This window comes from Callospermophilus lateralis, chromosome 2 (genome assembly GCF_048772815.1).
Source record: "Callospermophilus lateralis isolate mCalLat2 chromosome 2, mCalLat2.hap1, whole genome shotgun sequence".
NCBI lineage: Eukaryota > Metazoa > Chordata > Mammalia > Rodentia > Sciuridae > Callospermophilus > Callospermophilus lateralis.
Window position 1 is genome coordinate 13048160 of NC_135306.1, and position 21257 is coordinate 13069416.

At 42.7% G+C, this 21257-nt stretch overlaps 1 protein-coding gene across 4 annotated transcripts in view; it reads left to right on the forward strand.

Annotated features, from left to right (window-relative positions):
* Ggta1 (glycoprotein alpha-galactosyltransferase 1 (inactive)) overlaps positions 1-12849 on the forward strand; it is a 61594-nt gene extending 48745 nt beyond the window's left edge. For all 4 annotated transcript variants that reach the window (XM_076845558.2, XM_076845560.2, XM_076845559.2 and 1 more), the window contains exons 8-9: positions 6702-6839; positions 10306-12849. In XM_076845558.2, coding sequence (XP_076701673.1) covers positions 6702-6839; positions 10306-10999 — 832 coding nt within the window. In that variant the 3' untranslated portion in view covers positions 11000-12849. The remainder of the gene's footprint in view (positions 1-6701; positions 6840-10305) is intronic.
* The last annotated feature ends 8408 nt before the right edge of the window (positions 12850-21257 follow it).

Here is a 21257-nt window from a genome sequence, read left to right on the forward strand (position 1 = left end):
GAAGTGTGGCTCCTCATGCAGTAGTTCCAGGGCTCACCAGGAGTGGAGCAGGCCGCGCAGGCAGCCCTGAGAACATCCCTGACTTGGGAGAAACGGTCTTAGCATTTAGCATTAGACTTTAGATAAGACTTTGGATAAGAAACAGGGACCTAGGTACTTTGAATCCACTGTACTGAGCAGCACAGTAATTCTGGCGGTAAATGGCCAATGGCAGCCAACCAGTCACAAAATATTAGTGCTAGAATGGGTCTTTCTTACAGGCCAAAGATATTGTGGAAAGCCACAGGATTGGGAATTGGGGGGGAATTCTGAGATTAAGTTAACTCATTTTTTAAAAATGTTATGGAAGGGCTGCTGTTGTGGCTCAGTGGTAGAGCGCTCACCTAGCACTTGTGAGGCACTGGGTTCGATCCTCAGCACCACATAAAAATAGATAAATGAAACAAAAGTATTGTGTCCACCTACAACTAAAAAAAAATTGTTTTTAAAAAGAGTCATGGAAGGGCTGGGGTTGTGGCTCAGGGGTAGAGTGCTTGCCTAGCATGCCCGAGGCCCTGGGTTTGATCCTCAGCACCACATAAAAATAAATAAAATGAAGATGTGTCCATCTGAAACTTAACAAAAAAAAAAGTGTCATAGAACCATAAATTCATTCATTAAGCAACCATACAAAAAATGTTTATCAAAACTTACAATGTGCTGGGTGCAGTAGTGCACACCTGTAGTTGGGCTCAGGAGGCTGAGGCAGGAGGATCACATGTTCAAAGACAACCTTAGCTACTTAGCAAGACCCCAAGCAACTTAACAAGACCCTATCTCAAAATAAAAAATAAAAAGGGCTGGGGATGTGGCTCAGGAGTTAAGTGGTTTGGTACCTGGGTATAATCCCTAGTACCAAAAAAAAAAAAAAAAAGAAAAGAAAAATTTATAATGCTGCTGAGCATGGTAGCATCATTGCTACCATGTAGTAGCTGAAATCCCAGCAACTACAGGGGCTGAGGCAGGAGGATTGAAAATTTGAGACCAACCTCAGGAACTTAGACACTAAGCGACTTCATGAGACGCTTTCTCAAAATGAAAAATAAAAAGGACTAAGATGTAGAAGACCAAAGGGTAAGTATTATTTAGTGGAATTTTTGATTCTGTATATAAGAGTATGTGCATGCATTTGGTTGTGATATAAAATGTATTTCATGAGTTATGGTAAAAAATATACTGTGTAGACATTGCGTTAGGCACAGAAGACAGGTGAAATCTCCCAATATGGTTGTATTCAAGAAGATCATGGTCTTGGGTTCGAGTCTCAGCACACACACACACAAAAAAAAAAAAAAAAAGAAGAAGAAAAAGAAGTTGTTGTTCTTCATTTGGGTCTTGTATGTGGGATAGATATGAAACTAATATTTGCCAAGATTGGTAAGGAGATGTGATCAGTGACTGGCAGGATGTGGTTTGGGGGCTGAGGAGACGGAAGTTTTTCAATGTGACTGTGAGACCTGAGAGATTGGTGGGTGATGATGTCATTGACCAGGAAAGGGAATTGAAGAAGGAATGCCTGAAAGTTCAGAGAGGTGACGAACTCCATGAAGGCTGTGCGTGGATCCATGTGCTTATGGGGCATCTAGACAGAAAGTCTCAGGGTTTCCAGGAGCCAGTGGAGGGTGTGGATTGGGGGCATCATTAGACTACCTGCCAGAGGGATCTGTGGGCTTGGATGAGGCCACCCAGGGAAAGGCCATCTGACATTGGCATCCAAGTAGCTGCAGGAGGGAGAGGTGTTCAAATGGAGGAGCAGGGAGACCAGTAGGAGCAGGAGGAGGTCAGGAGGGACCAGTATCCATTCCTGTGTGAAGGATTGTGGGTTCCGGGGACTGAATGTTGTTGTTGCAAGTCTGTGTATTGTTTTGGAGTAGAAGATTCATGCCAGTTTGGAAAAGATGAGAATTTTGACTTCTCATCTGTCTTTTGGTGAGTTGGACAACAGGGTAGCCACCTATGAGATGCTGAACCACTACTAGAAATGTAAGAAGATGGAAGCATTCTATTTTGACAAGCCCTTTAGATCAGAGAACTGAGGCCCCAAAAGGGCAGGCAGACTGGATGAGACAGAAATGGTGACCAAGCACCTTTTAAGGAGGATTGGATAGTTCTACTATGGCCTTCTGCTCTGCTGAGTGGGACTTGGAAGGTGGGGGCCAAGGCTAAATTGCTAGGGGAAGAAAGGAGAGAGACCACGGCTGCCAGCTGTCACTGTGTCCACACTCTGCCATGCATGGCTAGACCTCACCTCCAAATGAATGGCAAACAAATATTTAAACAATATCAGTCTGAATCAGCACCAAATTAAAGCCTTCTTGGGGCACCAGTCTATTTCTAGCATAATTGTATGACTGGATAAAATAATTAGCAAATTTCATATTAGTGCATCCTTTTCTGTGAAACACCTCAGACATATCACAGTGTATTGTGCAACCTATTTTCACGGCATAATCTCCTACCTTGCCTCCTCATCTTCTTCCTCTCCATTCTCCATTCTCGGCCTCCTTGCTAGGGCCATCTCCTTCTTCTCAGCTATCAGGTATTAGTCATGGGGCTAAGTGTACCTTCTTCTCTTTTCTTTGTGCACCATGTTCCAATATATTCCCTTCCATTTCCCTGGCATCATACTCCACCTATGAGAGAATGACTCTCACGTTTGTATCTTTAGTGCAGACATTTCCTCTGAGCCCTGACTTGTGTCTACCTGCCCACCTGGTATCTCTGCATGTCTCACATGACCCAAATGGATTTCTCAATTCTACCCCACCCTTGTTCTTCTCCTCATTTCCCATCGCAGTAAATAGCTCAAGCCAGAGGCCAGGAGATGTTTTCCTTTGTCCACCCCATAGTCTAACTCATTAGCATGTTCTGTTGATCATTGCTCCCAAATCCCTCCCACATCATTCCCTTCTCTGCACGCCATAGCTGCTATCTCTGTTCACATTGCCATCAGCTCTTTTGCTGTCTTGCTGTTTACCATGTTGCTGCTTAATAGGTGGTGTGTGTTCCACATCCTTTTATATCTACTTTATGTTTCATTGAATTTTAATATTTTCTCTAACCAACCCTTGGGTACCACATACATGGATCCATAAATAAAGACAATTAACAAGCCGCCAATAACCTAGGAACATGTGTGTTTTGGTTGCAGAAACCCTGTAATGTTTCAGGAAGCTTTTGGCCTATAATGATGGAACTGCACACGCTGAGGTCACACAGTTGTTTGGAAGGAAGACCTTTGGGCAGCTCTTTGCTGGCATTTCCCCCTCCTTTTAGAGCCCCATCCTCATTATCTTGGATGTTTCTGGCAATTGACATTGTCAAAGTCAAGCTTTTTGCACATGTGTGGGTTGTCCTAAGTCGCCTCTTTTGTGAGATGGGTGGGGGGAGTGAGTTTTCATGATTGAGACTCCTTAATGCAGAGCTTCGCCCAGGAAGCTGATCCCAACCTCATCCTCCGTCTCTCCCTGCACCTCCTCTTCTCCACTGCCTTCCTTACCAGGCTGTCATCTGGCTGTTAGTCAGGGTCACCCGTATATGGGAATTGTCAGTGGATTTGAGTAATTAACAGCTGGGAAATAGCACACCTTAATTCTAAATTAAACATTAATTTTTAATATTGCTACTTTTTCTTCCTGCCTGAAGGTATCCTTCCCATCCAAGTAATCAAACTGGATACTGGGTTTCTGACTTCTTTTTAGAAGATGTGGTCAAAGTGATCCTGCAGTTGAGGAGCACGCACTTGACTACCCATTGGGACTGTCAAGATTCTCAAGAGGCAGGACTGTTCTCATTTCCCTCATCCCAGTACTTAGTCCCAGTTTGGCCCTTTATATAAATTAAATGACCAAAAGCTTAGTCCCCTTCTCCTTCTCCTAGCCTTTCTCCCTTTATTTGTAAAATGGCTGATGACAGCACCCACTTCATAGGGTGGTCATGGAGATGAAATGAGAGAGCACAAGCCAAGTACTTGGCCCCCCAGGGGCACAGTAAGTATTAAATAAGTGTGCCTGCTCCTCTTTTTCTTCTGTTTTTGCTAGTTGTATTGCCTGATTACCAAATGTCTGGTTCACATATAACAAGCCTTAGCAAGAAGGCTGGGCTAGAATTACTGAAAGATCCTCCACAGGCTAAAACGAACACTGCAGTGAATGAGGTGGATGCCTGAGAGAACAAGGAAGTTCAGGTTCAAAAGCACTGGCAGGAGAACAATGAGCCCTATGTGCACGTTCACATTGTCTTTTTCTGTCTGGGGGCAGGTTGAAATTTGTCATTTGACAAAGCTTAGGGTTTTACAGGACTAAAAGCACCACTGGAGCAAAGTCTTGAGGGTCTTGTGTGGCTGGTCTCCTGTGACCCTGCTGAGGCTGTTGGGAGAGGCCAACACATAGCCTGCGGAGGGCCAGGTCTTTACACAGTTGCTCTACCCTTCAGCAAAGCAGAGTTTTCCTCGCTGAGCCTGATGAGCAAGGCTGGGTCATGTTAAGTTTCTAAAATCAACAACACAAGAGCTCATCATTTCCTAGTCTTTGTTGTTGTTGTTGTTGTTCTAATTAGTTACACATGACAGCAGAATGCATTTCAACTCACTGTATACAAATGGAGCATTTCCCAGTTTTCACTGGTGAAAATACCAAAGCTGCTGAGTGGACATAGTGTTACCTTCAGACCAGGACAAAACTGGGTTTAAACCATAATTTCTTAAGCACAGCAATTAAATGTCTAGGTAAGAAACAATATAGGGTGGTGGCTCAGAGTACCCGACTCTAAGATTTACCCTTTTATAGCTGTGAAAGTACTTAATCTTTCTGTGCTATAGATGCTTCATTGATAAGATGGAAATCAAAGTCACCGTGTCTCAGAAGGATGAACCCTTTGCACAGTGCCTGGTCACACAGGAAGTGCTCAATGTATGCTAGTTGCTGTCATCAATGACTAGTTATGTGGCCTTGCTCAGCGTCTCTGAGCCTTGGTTTTCTTATCTGGATATCACACAATACATCACAGGACTGTTGCAAGGACTAAAGGAAAACAGGTTGGTGCAGAGTCTGTACTTGCGCCTTTCACCGGGAGCAACTGTGTTCTCCGTGCAGCAGGAACACCTGGAGTGCCATGGACCGAGCCGAGTCTCAGGCTCCAGACAAGCTGAACAGCCAGGAGAACAGGCTAAAAGTCCCCCACTCTGTCATCTCTGCCACACTGCGCCATGCTGGAGGTGGCCCAGCTATGTTGGCCCAGAGGCAGACATAGGCTGGGTGGGAGGGCAGAGTCAGCAGAAGAATTAGAGAGTGCAGAGCTTGTGACAGGGACAGGAGGCAAGGGGGAGAATCTTTGGAGGCTCCTCTGACCCTCTGAGATTTGGGTGAGGCAGGGGTAACCTAGCCTTGCCCATCAGGCTGGCTGTAGGTAGGTGCAGTTGAGTGAACGCCCTGCCTAACACTGCAAGGAGCAGGGGATGTTCCTGTCAGTCTCTTCCAACAGCCTCAGCAGCGCAACAGGCTAGGACCAGCAGGACTTTGTCCCAACTGCTTGCCACCTTCTCCGGTTCGCTGAGATGCTCCCCAAGTGAAGCAGAAGCAAATGCCAAGCAGGGACTAAGCCCACACTGGAGTTGCATCTAATCAACTGTGTGCCAGTTTCCTCTTCCTGAGGGTAACTGCAGCTGCCTCCTGAGCTAACAGGTGTCAGCTAACAGCTAACAGGTCATTCTCACTTGAAATTTGTAGTTATAATATTAGCCTCTGCCGCCCCTACTACCTGGAGCTCTAGCCCTGCCACAGGGCAAGGTCCACTCCTGCTCTGCCCTTTCTGCATTTTTCCTTCAGTATCATACTTTGTCACGTTCTGTGTCTGCATTGGCTTTACCAAGTCCCTTTCAAGCTTTTTTTTTTTTTTTTTTTTTGATGATGCTGAGGATTGAACCCAAGGCCTTGTGCATGCCAGGCAAGCACTCTACCAGCTGAGCTATATCCCCAGACCCCCTTTCAAGTTTTCTGAGTGCAGAAAACACATCTCCCTCTGTCCCCCTTGATGTTCCTAGTGAAGAGGCGATATGGTCTAAGGAGCGAGCCTTTGCCAGAGCCATGCCCTGGCCTTGGCTATGTTGGGAAGCTGTCAAGTCCTCTTCTTTCTGGATGCTGCTGTCTCCTTGTCTGTAAAATAAATAGTAACAGAATCCCCTTAGTCTGGACCCTTTTTGGCCAATAACCAGGTTTCTACCCAGAAACCCTTTTTGGCCAAAGGCAAATTGAAACAACCTTTTTTCTCAGCTTTAGCGTCACTTTCTCATCCCACTCGATCAAGGGTTATGGTCTTCTTAAACTCAGATGGCACCAACAGGGATAAATAACAACTCAAAGATGACACTGACAGCTCAGCAGCTGGGGAAAAGGGAAAGGGATTGATTTAGAAGTAGAAGGAGAACAAAGAGAGCAGGGATGTATAGGCAAGATCCTGTAAGGCCTCCAAGGACAGCCCCCGGAGGCACCTGGGCCAGAGGCTGCCCCTGCAGATGTCACACTTCCCATTCAAGTGCTTGGGGACTCAGGGACAATTGCTGAAGATCATGGCCATCCCTTTTTTTTTTTTTTTTTTTTCTTGGACAGTCTGTCCCGCCTTAGTGAAACTATTCTGACTCATGTGACTGTGTGTTTTATCACCAGGAAACGCCCAGAGGTTTTGACAGTGACAGAATGGAAGGCACCAGTTGTATGGGAAGGCACTTACAACAGAGCCGTCCTGGAAAATTATTATGCCAAACAGAAAATCACTGTGGGGCTGACGGTTTTTGCTGTTGGAAAGTAGGTATTGCTGACAAAATTGTCCTTGACTTTCTTGTTCTACTATCAAAATGGTTATGAGGGGACCCATGGCTTCATGAAGGTTGTTTAGGATTTCTTTGAATTATGTGGGACTGTTTCAGTCTTCTTTCTGCTAAGGCCCCTAAAACTGAGAACAAAACAATAGCAGGTGAGCCCCCTGTTCCTGCCTCAGGGAGAATGTCTCTGGTTGCAGGAAAAAAATGTCTGCAACACCCCCCCAAACCCAGAGTCAGCAGCACACCTGCAGCCACCTCCTTCGCAATCTCCACGGCTTCCTTTGGAAATTTCAAAAGTGCCAGCTGCTAGATGGCCTAAACCTACATCTTTCTTCTCCTTCTCTAAGGGGCAGGACCAAGGACAGAGGGATTTACAGCAAGTTCTAGATACACAGGAGCTACACACCGTGATTTTCCATGCAGGAGCATGGCTGACCACCCATGGATTCCTTAGGTGCCTTCCGCCTGATCATCCTGGAGGATTTGGCCCTGGGAGACCTGACTGGTCAGAACTTCCTATTTCTGAGGTTGGATAGATTCTGGTTCCAGCTTCCATTTCCTTGTTCAAAACACCTGATGAGGAAAAATTGTAGTCATTCTCACTTGAAATTTGTAGCTAAAATATTAGTTTAAAAATATAATCTATTTTACCAATTTTTCTTTCTTTTGTACTAGGGATTGAACTCTGGGGCACTCAACCCCTGAGCCACATCCCCAGCCCTGTTATGTATTTTATTTAGAGACAGGGTCTCACTGAGTTGTTTAGGGCCTTGCTAAGTTGCTGAGACTGGCTTTGAACTTGAAATCCTCCTGCCTCAGTCTCCCAACCCACTGGGATTATAGGCATGAGCCACCATGCCTGGCCTCTTTTACCCTCTTTGAGAATTAAAATATTTTTTTCTAAAATAAAACTGAAAGTTCAATTTTCCTGGTTTTTTCTTCCTTCGGGGCCTTTCCGTCTGTATCTTCTAGAACAAGTCACATGGTAAATTGATCCCCCAGCCTTGTACAATAAGAATTGAAAGTTCAGCTGACTGGAGCTTGAGCACTGTCAAGGTAGGGCCTCAAAGAGAAATATGTAAAGATCTGACAGTTCTCCAAAGACAAACTTCCCCAGCCCAAAGCCCAGCAGACACTGCAATCACTGTTATGAACAGTACTACTCAGGTTCTAATGTTGCTGAATGTGCCAATCCCAGCAGCCTAAGAGTGTCTCTACTAGAGAAGGGTGGTTATGGAATTTTAACATTTTTAACAGACGATCTGTATTATGGGACAGAAGCCAATGCTTAACTCACCTAATTATTTGGCACAAAAGACCAAAAGCCAACACATTGTAGATTGATTTGATCCTGGCGTTCCCAAAAAGAATAGAACATTGCCCCTTGCCCCACAATGGCTTCAACCTTCCAATTGCAACGTTTCAAAACAAAACCATAAACCACACATTCTGGCAAAAGCACTGTGTCTGCCAGGCAAGAGAGGGCTGTTTGTACTAGCAGCAATAAATCCCCACAAGAAGCAGATTTGGACTTTTAGGAGGTGTGAAGTTTGGTTTCTTTTCAAATAATGATGCATGGAGCCAACTGCAGTGCTTTAATCTCTAAGCAATCTTAAACCTCACAGTGACTCCCCTGCTCACCCTGGTATTGTTTCCCAAGCTTTGGGGGTACAATAGATTTTTCTTAAAATTCCATTATAAGGAAGAATGTTCTGGCTACCAGCCTCAGAGCCATGTCAAAGTCACCCTTTGTATTGCTCAGACACATGCTCTACATTTAAAGAATCAATACTAAAAATCCCTGGGTTTCCAGATGCCAAGAATAAAAGCACCAATAATAAAATTTATTTTGGTACAAAGAAGGGAAATCCAAGCAGCCCAAAAAAGAAAAGTGCCAGATGCCAGTCACTGTTACTTCCAAACATCATGACTGGCTGGTAGTGTGATCGGTAGATTAAATTCAGTCCATATTCACCAGGGCTGAGTTTTAAGTTTGGATGAGTTGTATTAAGCCATTCGACTTTCTTCTTCCCTATAAGCTCCAAAGCATAGCTTCATAAGACAGTCTGTAGCAAAACTGGTACAGCCACCTTGGAAGAAAGTTCAGCAGTTAATATACTATTACCATATGAGCTAGTGACTCTGCTCCAAGTGATTTGAAAATTATGTACACACCTACACACAAACACATACAAACACTGTATACTGATATTTTTAGGAGCTTTATTTAAATTGCTAAAACTTTGAAGCAACCAAGTTATCTTCTTATAGATAAACGGTAAAGTATATGGTGGTATATCCAGACAGTAGGATATTTGTTATTCAGTGCTAAAAAGAAATGAGCTCTCAAGCCATGAAAAGACATGGAGGAATGTCTTATGACTAAGTGAAAGAAGCCAGTCAGAAATGGTTACATAATGCAACTTCTAACTCTATGACATTCAGGAAAAGGCAAAACTATGGAGACAGATAAACAATCAGAGGTTGTGAGGATGTATCAGTGTAGGTTCATCCTACTACTTTGGTGCAAGGATGTCCATAGTGGGGCAGGCTGTATGTGTGCAGGTAGAAGGTATATGAGAACTCTTAATACTTTCAATTAAATTTTGCTCTGAACCCAAGCTTGCTCTAAAAAGTAAAGTCAATTATTTTTTTAAGAGAAAACATAGTTAAAATAAGGTAAAATCAGAGGTTGTTTGCTTAGCATTGGGTAGATTTTATGATGGTGGTGTCTAGACAGTGGATTGGTGTTTTGGATGACCAACAAGATGGCTGTGGGACATTGAAGGAGATCCACATTCCATACTTCATTCTGTGTATCACAGAAGAGGGTGAGACAGTGCAGTTGGCTAGGCTTAATCAAATACAGAGGTAGAAGAGATGGTGCCATGATCGGGTTAATGCATCCCCAGTGGACCCAAGGATCATATCGCCTTTGCATCTGATCTGGCAGTAGTACTACTGAGGTGTAGATGGGGGTTTTTGAAGGAGGTTCAAGAATTAGCACCGCCCCCTTGGACTGCCCAAAGTCTGAACCAGTTGATAAACAAGACTGAAGAATTAGAAAAACTGGCACCTGCAGCATTAGAAACAACCGGCCTTGACTAGAACCCATACCACTAAGCCTACAGGGCAGAGCAACTGAGAACACATGCTCTTTCAGACTGCCTAGCTTTCAGAAGAGCAAGAGGACAGGGCTGTGCATGCCTAATTGCTCTTCCAAAATTGACAAGCAGATAAGTCATTCCACTTCCCCCATACTGAGTGACTGAAGATGGCACATAGCCAGAAATGTTACACTATCAGATGTCCCTTTACATGATAATATACATCTATGTGGGGAGACATCATTCCCTTCTAAATGTAAAATGTAGATAATTGAATCATAGTGGCATGTGGTCTCCTGAAACAATTCAAAGATTAAATTCATCCTTTCCTCTTTGTTTCAGATACCTTGAGCGTTACTTGAAGGAGTTCATAGTATCTGCTGATAGGTTCTTCATGGTTGGCCATAAAGTCATATTTTACATCATGATAGATGATCTCTCCAGGATGCCTTTGATAGAGTTGGGTCGTCTGCGTTCCTTCAAAGTGTTTGAGATCAAGCCTGAGAAGAGATGGCAGGACATCAGCATGATGCGCATGAAGACTATTGGGGAGCACATCTTAACCCACATCCAGCATGAGGTCGATTACCTCTTCTGCATGGATGTGGACCAGGTCTTCCAAGATAATTTTGGTGTAGAGACTCTTGGCCAGTTAGTGGCTCAGCTACAGGCCTGGTGGTACAAAGCAGATCCTGATGAATTTACCTATGAGAGGCGGAGTGAGTCAGCAGCATATATTCCATTTGGAGAGGGGGATTTTTATTACCATGCAGCCATTTTTGGAGGAACACCCATTCAGGTTCTCAACCTCACCCAGGAGTGCTTTAAGGGAATCCTCCAGGACAAGAAAAATCACATTGAAGCTCAGTGGCATGATGAAAGCCATCTAAACAAGTATTTCCTTCACAACAAACCTACTAAAATCTTATCCCCAGAATTCTGCTGGGATTATCATATAGGCTTACCTCCAGATATTAAAACTGTCAAGATATCTTGGCAGCAGAAAGAATATAATTTGGTTAGGAATAATGTCTGATTTCAAATTGGGCCAATAGGTTTCTGAATTTGAGAGAGTATTATTCTGGCTAGTTCCTCAGAAAAATAACACTTAATGTCAACTTAAAAAAAAAAAAATACTAACAAAACACCAACATGGCAGACACATACTATTCCTCCTTGTACTTTGAGCCTTGTAATGTGGGAGAATTAATCTATGGTAATCAGATGTAAATTCCCAGTAATTCCTTCTCTTCTGGGTTTAGGGAAAATATTATTAGCTAAATCAAAAAGAATTTGCCATAGGCAAAGAAAAGCCAGAACATTCTATGTGTGTCAGATAATGTACTGAAGAATAGTGTGTTAAGGGAAGTGTTTGGCAACAAGATAAGTTGTGTGTGGAGGGGTATCTGGCCCTTGATTCCAGTGTCTTCCTGGTTTTGATGTGTCTAAAGCAGTTTAGAGTTTATTTGTAGCCGAAGAACCTTAGTAAGGATACTGCCTACCTTGGCAATCCTCAAAGGCCTCAAAGCTGATTGCCTTGGGCCATTTGTAATCCATATTTTTTCTCATCAGGATGCTGTTTGGTTTCCATGGAAAAGAGTGGAGGAGATTCCCAATGGATATCACTGTGGTGCATGTTTAGAGTCCCAAGGAATCTGATGAGGCAGTGGGCTCAGCTTTTACACGAAACAAAGCCTCAACAATGAGTTTGCCATGAAATAGCAAAGAGGGGGGCCAACCACTGTGGGGCCATGCCACTCTAGAGGGCACAGGGCATGACCTTGGCACTTAAATTACTCTGAAGATGCAGGCACCAAACAGGAGGCATTCAGCCTCCTCAACCCCAAAGAGCTGAATGGAAGGTGCTTCTTGTGTTTCTCAAGTCACATTTGGCCTACCAGACTTGTATCTTCAGCACCTTGGTGAGGGGAAGTGGATGGACTCAGAGAAGGGAAAGGCACATAATGGACTGAAGAGGCCTGTGGGGACCAGGGCTCATCAGAGGACGATCTGCCACTATCTGGTCCAAGCACCTGTTCTAAATCTCAGGGTTCCTCAGCCTATCACATCCTAACTTGGAGAGATGACATCAAGGAGTGGACTGGAGAAAAGTCCTCCTGTTGAGTGACCCCTCACTTTCCCCTGTTCCATCTGCACTATGGAAGTGTAACAACCAGATGTATTTTACAAAATGGTTAACTGATTTTATAACAAAAGCATGAGGGGATAGCTATGGGAGGCCCAGTATTCATGACTAAAGAGCTGAGCATCAGTACCCTTCTCTAGGAGAAGTGGTGACATCCTACACATTGTAAGTTAAAGCAAATCAATGTAAAGGAAGTTGGTAGGCCATATTTACATATGCACATATATTTATATTTTGCTTTTGTTCCTGTTTGGATCATTCATTTCCATTTTTAAGCAATTTATTTGAAGAGCCATTGCTTGGCTTGATAAACAGCAAAAGGGACCTCTTTGATGAAATGAAACCTACATTTTCTCTACTATTTCACTGTGCCTTCAATTGTTGCAAAAAACAAAAAAATACATTCCAACAAATACCAAAAATCCTGAATTAGTGGGCTTTAAAAAAGAAAATGGAGACTGCACATTAGTTAAGAATTTTGCTTCTCTTTTATTCAAGATATGTTGGAACCAGTCTGGAGTAGGGAGAGTTTAATGATTTAAATCCTGAACCAAAGAAGTAATCTATCCTGAAAGTTTAGAGAAAAGGGGTAAAGGGATTTTGAGGGAATTTTTTTTTTTATTTAAATTCACTTAAATTTAAATCCTCAATGGACAAATTCAAGATCTAATTAATGATAATGCTTAAACACTTTTTAATCAAATTTCTGATTTATAATTGAATAAATTATTTTCTCAGTATATTCTGGTCTGGTCATGGATTATGCATTTTCTCCCAAAGATGTTCAGAATGGTCAAATATAGAACTTTAGGTTCTTAGACTCTGAAAAGCCCTCACACCTTTCTGAAAATGTGTGTTGCATTACAAAGGTAATACAGAGAACAGGCTGCAGATCCAGCCCCAACTTTTAAAAATAACAAATGCTTATATTGAGCTTTTCAAAGTGATGTACTGAGATAATTAATTGCCACTGGAAAGACCATTGGGCAGAGGCTTGACCCTAAGGCTCAGGGTGGGGCGCTAGGGCAGAGGAAGAAAACAATCCTAGAACTATATTTGGGAGTTATTAGTTCTGACCTTGGGGAACACAGCTGGCCAAGGGGGAAAGGATGACTTTCTAGCGAGTCTGGGTAAATGTATTTGTAATACGAAAAATAAGGTGGCCGGGCTGATATAGTGAGATGCACAAGGTATGATTTCTTCATTGTAGAGAATTAGTCAATTATATAAATGAGAAAAATCAGATTCAGAAAAGTTAAGCCACCAATTAGTTAGTGACTGAGCTGAAATTTCAACCAAGAAGCTCACAAGGTCACAGTGTGTTGACACAATAAATACACAGAGCCATGTTTCAGATCAGTGTAAATAAAACTTGTAAAAGAATCTTATAAAGGGTATTTTTGGTCATAAGAATATCTTAAAAGCTAGATATCTTCCTAGGCCTTAAACCTGCTCCAAATGCATTAAATAAGTTAAACTGCATCATGTAAAACAAAAGTTTGTGTTATTCTTATCTTTATATTGTGTATAAAGAGCTATGTAAGCACCACATGCTTGCACTGGGCTGTTACTCTATGGCATTGCCTAGGACTGCCTCATCAGGAATCAGGGTGGGTGATGGGACCATCATACTGTTACTGCTGTTGACCCTGAGGAGTCCTTGCTTCCCCAATGTTGAAGTATAACACCAGAGAAGCACGCCGAGGCAAGTTTAGAGTGGGAAATAGAAGTTTATTAAAGGACAGCAGAAAAGACTTCTCCCGGAGGAAGAAGGGGACCCAAGAGGTCGAATCCGTGGAAGTGCGGTTGTCTCTCCATTTTATAGTTTTCCGTGATGGTATGTAGGTGGGAAGGCTTGAGGGGTGGGACACAGGTGGGCCAAAGAAGTAATCTGGGCACTTCTGAGTCAGCATCTTCAAGTTTGCTGTTCATTAACATTTCTTTGGGATGGGCTATCTTCAAATCTGTTGGGGGCTGTTTCCTGGACTTCATTAACATTCCTGGAGAGTTGCTCAACTTTTCTGGAAATTCATTCTCAACATGGCCTCCATTTTAGATTTCACTCGATATTAGACCCGATTTACCTAACTACACTGACTACCTAATTTTAAATTTGGCTTCAATACCTTCTTCCACTCCACCTCAACTGTGGAACTACATGCAGCTGGGAGGGCATGAAGATATTTTCTTTGTCCTTGGAATGACACATTTGAATCTCTCCTAGCCAAAGTCACTATGTGGGAACCTCAGCTCTGGCAATACTTTTAGATACAAACATTTATTAAGTGTACTGTTTTATCAAACATGCCCTATGTAAATGAATAAAAAAGGCATACTCAGGCATGAAAAGTCACAGAATGTGTAACACGCTCTGCATAAATTTTCAGGAGAGATAATAGGGCTAAGTGGGGATTGATTGGTGTCTAAGTCTCAGATCTGAAAAGGTGCAGAGCTAGGATTTAAACCCAGGACTGCTGACTCTAGATCCTGTGGTCTTTTGACAACTGCAGACTACCTTTCTCACTGTCTCTTACGCATATGCTTTAACCACCTTATTTTTGAAATTTGGGGACACCAAATGAATCACTATCAAAAATTCTGTTTTTGTTTTGTTGTTGTTGTTGGGCATTATAAAGAATTGAGCAGAAAACCTAAAAATTTTTCAAAGTCAGGGTGTTAAGTCTAGAGTTGGAGACAAGGAAACTTGAAACCTGAGCAAGGTATGTGATGTAAATATATACTGGACTAGGAAAGTATGGAGGAAGAAAGAGTGTCAAGTAGGTGTAGCTTCGAAAGAAGAGAAGGGATCACTGTGAAGAGTGGATGGAATGAGAGAAGCAGCAGGAGTGAAGCACAAAAAGTTGTCATAAGACTTTCATAGAAATCTACAAAAATGGTGCTAGGGCTTTGGGACTGGTGAGATCACCTGGAAGACGCTGTGTGAAAAGAAGCAAAGACCATGTAAGGACTCTGGCTGGCTGGTGACACAGTCACCCAGCATGTATGGCTCTCTCTCCCTTCCCTGCAGTCTGATGTCCTTTAGGGAATCCCTGCGATTTCTATGGAAACAGGTGGCACAATTGGAGTAAGTGATCTAGGCTACATCCATTGGCACTTTACATTCCCTTGGTGACAATGACTAATTCAGGGGTTGCCAGGTGACCTAAATGAGCCCAACAAAGTGAATTTTAAGTCTTTTGCTAGAAATGAGGAAGCATGTGAACTGGGAGCTGCCCTATGAGGGACTGACAATAGAGAAGGAAGAGCAGGGAAGCTAGGGAACCCACTCTCTCGGGGACAACCTTGGCCAGATTCAACCTTCACATCTGCACTGCCTGTGGGCTTTTTCAAGTGTGCAACCAGTAAAGTCCCACTATTGTTTAAGCCAGTTGGAATTGGCCTTTCTCTCACCTGTTAATGAAAATATTCTCATTGAATCACTCTCAGATTGTTAGTTCCTTAAAGGCAGGACTGTTACCTGTCTTTGCATCAACCCCAGGACCTATTAAGTCACCTAGCTCAGAGGCAGTGCTTAAACAATGAGGTCATTTAATAAACAAATGGATGATGGCATCATGCCTCATAAGAAATGTTTTTCTTTAATTTTTAATTTTGATTATCAATTGTTATTAAAAATGTGGATAGTTTTCTATGTGGCACCTGGAAGTTTTCCTCCTGTGGTGTACATATGGGGACCAGGAGTTGCAGGAGTTACATTTGCTTCATCAGCATAGAACAGTGGTTGTCAACTGGGAATCATTTCTCTTCCTGCCCCTTGGGACATTTGGCAATGGCAATGTCTGGAGGCATTTTTGGTTGTCACAATTGGTTGGAGGAGTGCTATGGGCATCTAATGGTACAAACAAGGAACACTGCTGAACAACTTATAATGCAGAAGACAGCCCCCACAACAAAGAATCAAAGTGTCATTGGTACCAAGGTCAAGAAACCCTGGCATTAAGTTCTCCTAGACTTCATTAAGAAACACTGGGGAGCCAATACATGTAATAATACCTGCCTCTCCATACCCTGGGGACAGTCCTTTGGTAGATATCAAGAGTCTCTAGCTCACCTCCTTTTCTTCCATTAAAATTCACAGCTAAGGTGAGGATGTGGGGGATAAGGATACTTATACATTGTTGATGGGACTGCAAATTACCACATCCACTTTGGAAAGCAGTGTGGGGATCCCTCAAAAGACTAAGATTGGAACCATCTTATGACCCAGCCATCTCATTTTTTTGCATTTATCCAAAAGAACTAAAATCAGCATTCTATTGTGATACATGCATACCAATGTTTATAGCAGCCCAATTCACTATAGCCAAGTTTGGAACTAGCCTAAGAGTCAACAGACAAATGTGTTGAGAGCCACAGCCAAAGCAGCCCCAGAAAACTTCCAGCTGATTGGCTCACAGCGGCCCCAGCAAACTTCCAGCTGATTGGCTCACCGGGGCCCCAGCAACCAGCTGATTGGCTCCTCTGCGGTGATGCTCATTGGGCTGTTTCCCCGCCCTTTCAAATCACAGAGCTGCTCATTGGGGGACTCTTTTGGCTCTGCCCACGCGACCCAGCCAATCGGCCTCAAGAGCGGGAAGAGATTGGGGGAGGTGCTCACAGGGAGTGCCTAAGGTGGCAGTTGGGCTCTGAGGGAATTCCTGAAGAGCTCCTGTGGTGCAGCCTGTGTGTTCTAAAAATAAAGTTCGTTTCTGGCTCTAAAAATAAAGTTCTAAAAATAAAGTTCAAATTGGCTCTCACACTGGCTTGTGAGAGTCAATTCTATGGGTCGTGAATTGTGCCCAGCCAGACTGCGGCACAAATGAATAAATAAAATGTGGTATATATACACAATGAGTTCTACCTGATCATAAAGAAGAATGAAAAAGTCATTTACTGATAAATGGATGGAACTGGAGAAAAACACACCAAGTGACATCAGTTAGACTCAGAAAGTCAAGAACCAAATGTTTCCTCTCACAAGGTAAGGCAGAAAAAAAAATAAAAATTAAAAAAATAAATAAAAAAATTTTGTGAAATCAAGGGGAAAGGAGAAAGAGAGGATAAAGGGAACTACTGGAGAACTAAACCTACAAAATTATGCTATTTCTACGTATAAATAAGCCACAATGAATACAGCTTTTATATGTAAATATAATGCACTAATTAAAATAATAGTAACAGTAGAAGGGAGATTAGTAGAGCAGAGCTAGCAGAGGGGGTGGGGGAGGAAAAAAAGAAGGAAAAGGAAGGTACAGGAGAATGAATCTTATCAAATTATGTCATGTGCATGTACACATATGGCAGGATGAATCCCACTACTATGTATAGTTATAATGCTCCAAAAATAAAATAAAATAGAACTCACAGCTAAAATAAAGTAGTTCCCTATCCAAGACCTCAGAGGGCAGAAATTTCCAAAAAGGACCCTATTAACCTTAGCAACTTCAGTGATTAAAACATTCTTTTCTGCAGCTGGTGAAGACTGCACATTTGACGAAATAGATATTAATTCTGCATATAAATGAAAGTAGCTAAAAATGTTTAAAGGATGTGGCTGTGAAAACAGTCAAAGTTATAACACTCTCAGTGAATTGACTGTTTAGAATAAGAGGTGGTTAGAGGTTAAGATATTTTGGTTGCAAGGAACTGAAGCACCCTTATTCTGTCTAAACCCCTAAAGGAGCATATTTGAAGGCTCTGAAGAGTTTCTCATCAAGACAAGCAAGAGTTGAGTTGACAGTCAGTGATGTCCTGAAACCAGTTCACCTGGCTTGTGAGAGCCAATTCTATACATTATTTCCCAACTGCCTGTTTGGTGACGTCATTGTGATGGCTTAAAATAGGCATGGTGTTACAGTTTGGATATGCTTCTGTGTTAATGCAGAAATATTCAGAGGTAAAGTGATTGAATTATGAGAGCTATAACTTAATCAGTCCATCCTAGTTTGAATGGACTGCTTGGGTGGGAAGTATAGGTAATTGGGCATGGCTGGAGGAGGTGGGTCACTGGGGGCATTCCCTGTAGCCTCCTTCCCTTTCCCTTTCTCTGCTTCCTGTCCACCATGAGCAAAGCAGCATTTCTCCACCATGTCCTTCTGCCATCATGTTTTGTCTTATCCTGAGCCTATGGCAATGTACTTGGCTGACCATGAATTGAACCTCTGAAACTGTGATCTCAAACTTCCTCCTCTAAGTTGTTCTTGTCAGGTATTTTGGTCACAGTGATGAAAAGCTAACTAACACATATGGTGAAATTATTTACACAACAGAAATCAGCAAACACTAGGAACTGGGGTTCTTTTTCCTTCACTTTCCTTATTCTTTATTTTTAAATTCGGTTGTTAAAATTTTACAAGCACATCACTAAAACCAGGCCATGAGCAAAAAACAGGGAATATCAGGGGCCTCATCAGCTGGAAACCATGAACTTCCCGAGAGGTCTGCCATAAATGTGACCCAGCTCCAACTATCTCCAATCTCAGGGTTTCTTCCTTCAAAACTAAAATCATTGGAAAGAAAATCCACATAGGGCACAGCATCTGCTTCTGCTCCCAGCAGCTCCCTCCTGGAGTAGGTTCACTGGAGGGTGATCACACTGTGGGGGGTTCTCAAAGAAGGATCTATTGTTGAAAGCTAGGTATTTACCCTCTTAAAACATCTATGCATTCCATTTATCTATCTACCACTTCTGGGCATAAGTTATTTCTTCCTACACAACTAAAGTACTCCCTCCCTCCCACTATGGTCTAGAATGTTCTGCTGTACTCCAGCCCACTCCCTTCCTAACGGCAGACTACTGAATCCACAGTTAGTGTCTTAGGGCCAAGCTTCTCAGAGTCTTTCATTTCTTTCAGTTTCTTAGACAGATTATCAAATTTGTAAAATATGTGGGAAATTAGCTTACACTCAAACACACTATAGTCAATAATGACAGAAGGAAGGAAGGAAGAGAGGTAAATTACAATAACTTCTATTTAAAAGAGGGAAATGATGATTATCTGCTCAAGGTGTACTATGGTTTGAATACGATTTGTCACCACATGATGAGGCTTGAGGCCTTTAAGAGGGGTTAATGCTTTTCTCTCAGGAGGAGTTCTTGTTCTCATGGGACCGGACTGGTTACGGTGAGAGCGGGTTCTCCTCAAGTGATCCTGGCACCTTCCCTTGATTCTCTCACAGGCATACTCTTCTCCATGAGCCCATTTCCTCTTTGCAATTTTCCCTCATGGATTGAGCTGTCCTGATGCTCTCATTGGAAGCTGAGCAAATACGGATGCCATGCTCTTGAACTTCCAGAACTGAGCCAAATAAACCTCTTTCCTATATAAAGTGCCCAGAGTCTGGTATTTTAAGGGACAGGTAAAAGGGCTTAGGCAGCCAGGGCAAGATGGCAAGTGAGGAGGTTGTGGGCAGGACCAGAAGAAAGTAGCCTGGAGAGGGTCTTCTAATGACATCGACTTACTGCTCGGCAAAAGTGCTTGTGGACACAAGCAGGGAACCCAATCAGACAGATGCTTCCGTACTCATGCTCTTAAACAGAGGATCCAAGAGAAAAACTAAAACAGACATGGAAGCCAGAATTAGTCAGTCAGTGTAGATAAGTAAACCGAGTCAGGTCAGATCTAGGAAGCCAATTTTGAGTGAGTCTGGGAAGTTGGAGACGGTCCCCTGAGGGATCTTATAAAGAACCTGCCCCTGCTCCAATTCACGTAACCTGTCCCAGGAATTTCCCCTCCCTACAGGGAGCTATAAAGTTGTTAATGTGTCCTTGTCTACTCTGTCCTGCCAAGCAGGAGGAGAAAGATAAGGGGGGGAAAGGCAGGAGAACAAAGGAAGCCTAGGACATATAAAAAGGGCAGAACACCTCGCTTCTTGGGATACCAGGATACCAGCTTTGGTCCCCTTCTCCCTCGCGGAAGAACTGTTACCCCTTTAAAATAAACCCTGCTTTATATGGTTGCCTCGGCGTGCTTCTCTAATGTTCAAACTTCAACATGTGAGGAAGCAGGACTCGTCATCAATAACTGGCAGTATCAACATGTGGACAGAGAGGGCATCAATCAATAACAGTGAGAAGAGCATGGACAGGGGAGGAGATAAGGAAAGGAGGAAATTCCAGAGACCATAAAAAGAACAGGCCAACACCCCCCCACACTGGATTCCCAGCTCTGAGGCCCCTTCTCTTTGGAGAAGTCTATCTCCGTCACTTTTGCACTAAACCTACTTCTTGCTTGCTATCTTTGTATCCTGTTCTTCAATCCTTTGCTGAACAAACCCAGCACCCCTAGACAGTAATATTTTGCTGTAGCAGCACAGCACACACCAAGACAAGAAGCATTCCTACGCTCTGGAATTCAGCGGGCCTCTGCAGCAAGTTTTCCATCAAGGCTCACTATGGTCTTAAGTAGCAGAGTAACTTGCTTGCAATCTGAATCAGTTGAAAAGCCTGTCCAGAGCTCTCCGTAGAAGCTTACTGTTTTTATTCTATCAGGTGAATGGGAAACACCTGGTCATCCACACGTGTTGGGTAATGCCTCCAAAACCCAGCTGGGCCTCTTTCTTAGTGGTAGGAGGCATAAAGCGTTGTTTTTCAAACTTGGCTGAGGCCTGGAATTTCCTGGAGCACTAATATTCATGCCTGGGTCTCATCCCAAAGATTCCTGTTCAATAGGCATGGGATAAAGCCTGGATGCTGGATTTTTTAGTTTCCCACATGATTCAAATATGCAGGTAAATTAGAGGATGACTGGCACAAAATACAGCAATTTGCCCTGAATTCCTACATTTGCTTTGCATTTTTGCAATTTTTCTTGAGGGAAAATTGCATTTTTATTGTTTGGGACTCGTTAAACTTCTTGAATCTGTAAGTTTATAATTTCTGTAAAATCAAAGTTGGGAAATTTGGGGCTATAATTTCTTTAAGTTTTACTTCTCCATTTTCTCTTTTCTGCATTTCTGGGAATCCAAATACTTGCATATTAGACTACTTGATGACTCTGTTATAGGTACTGAGGTTTTACTTATTTATTTTAACAAAGCATTTCCTTTCTTTTTTAATAAGATGATTAATATTGAATTATCTTTCCTTTCATTGACCGTTTACTCTTCAGGGTTCAATCTGTCAGTAAGCCTCACCAGCAGTATATAA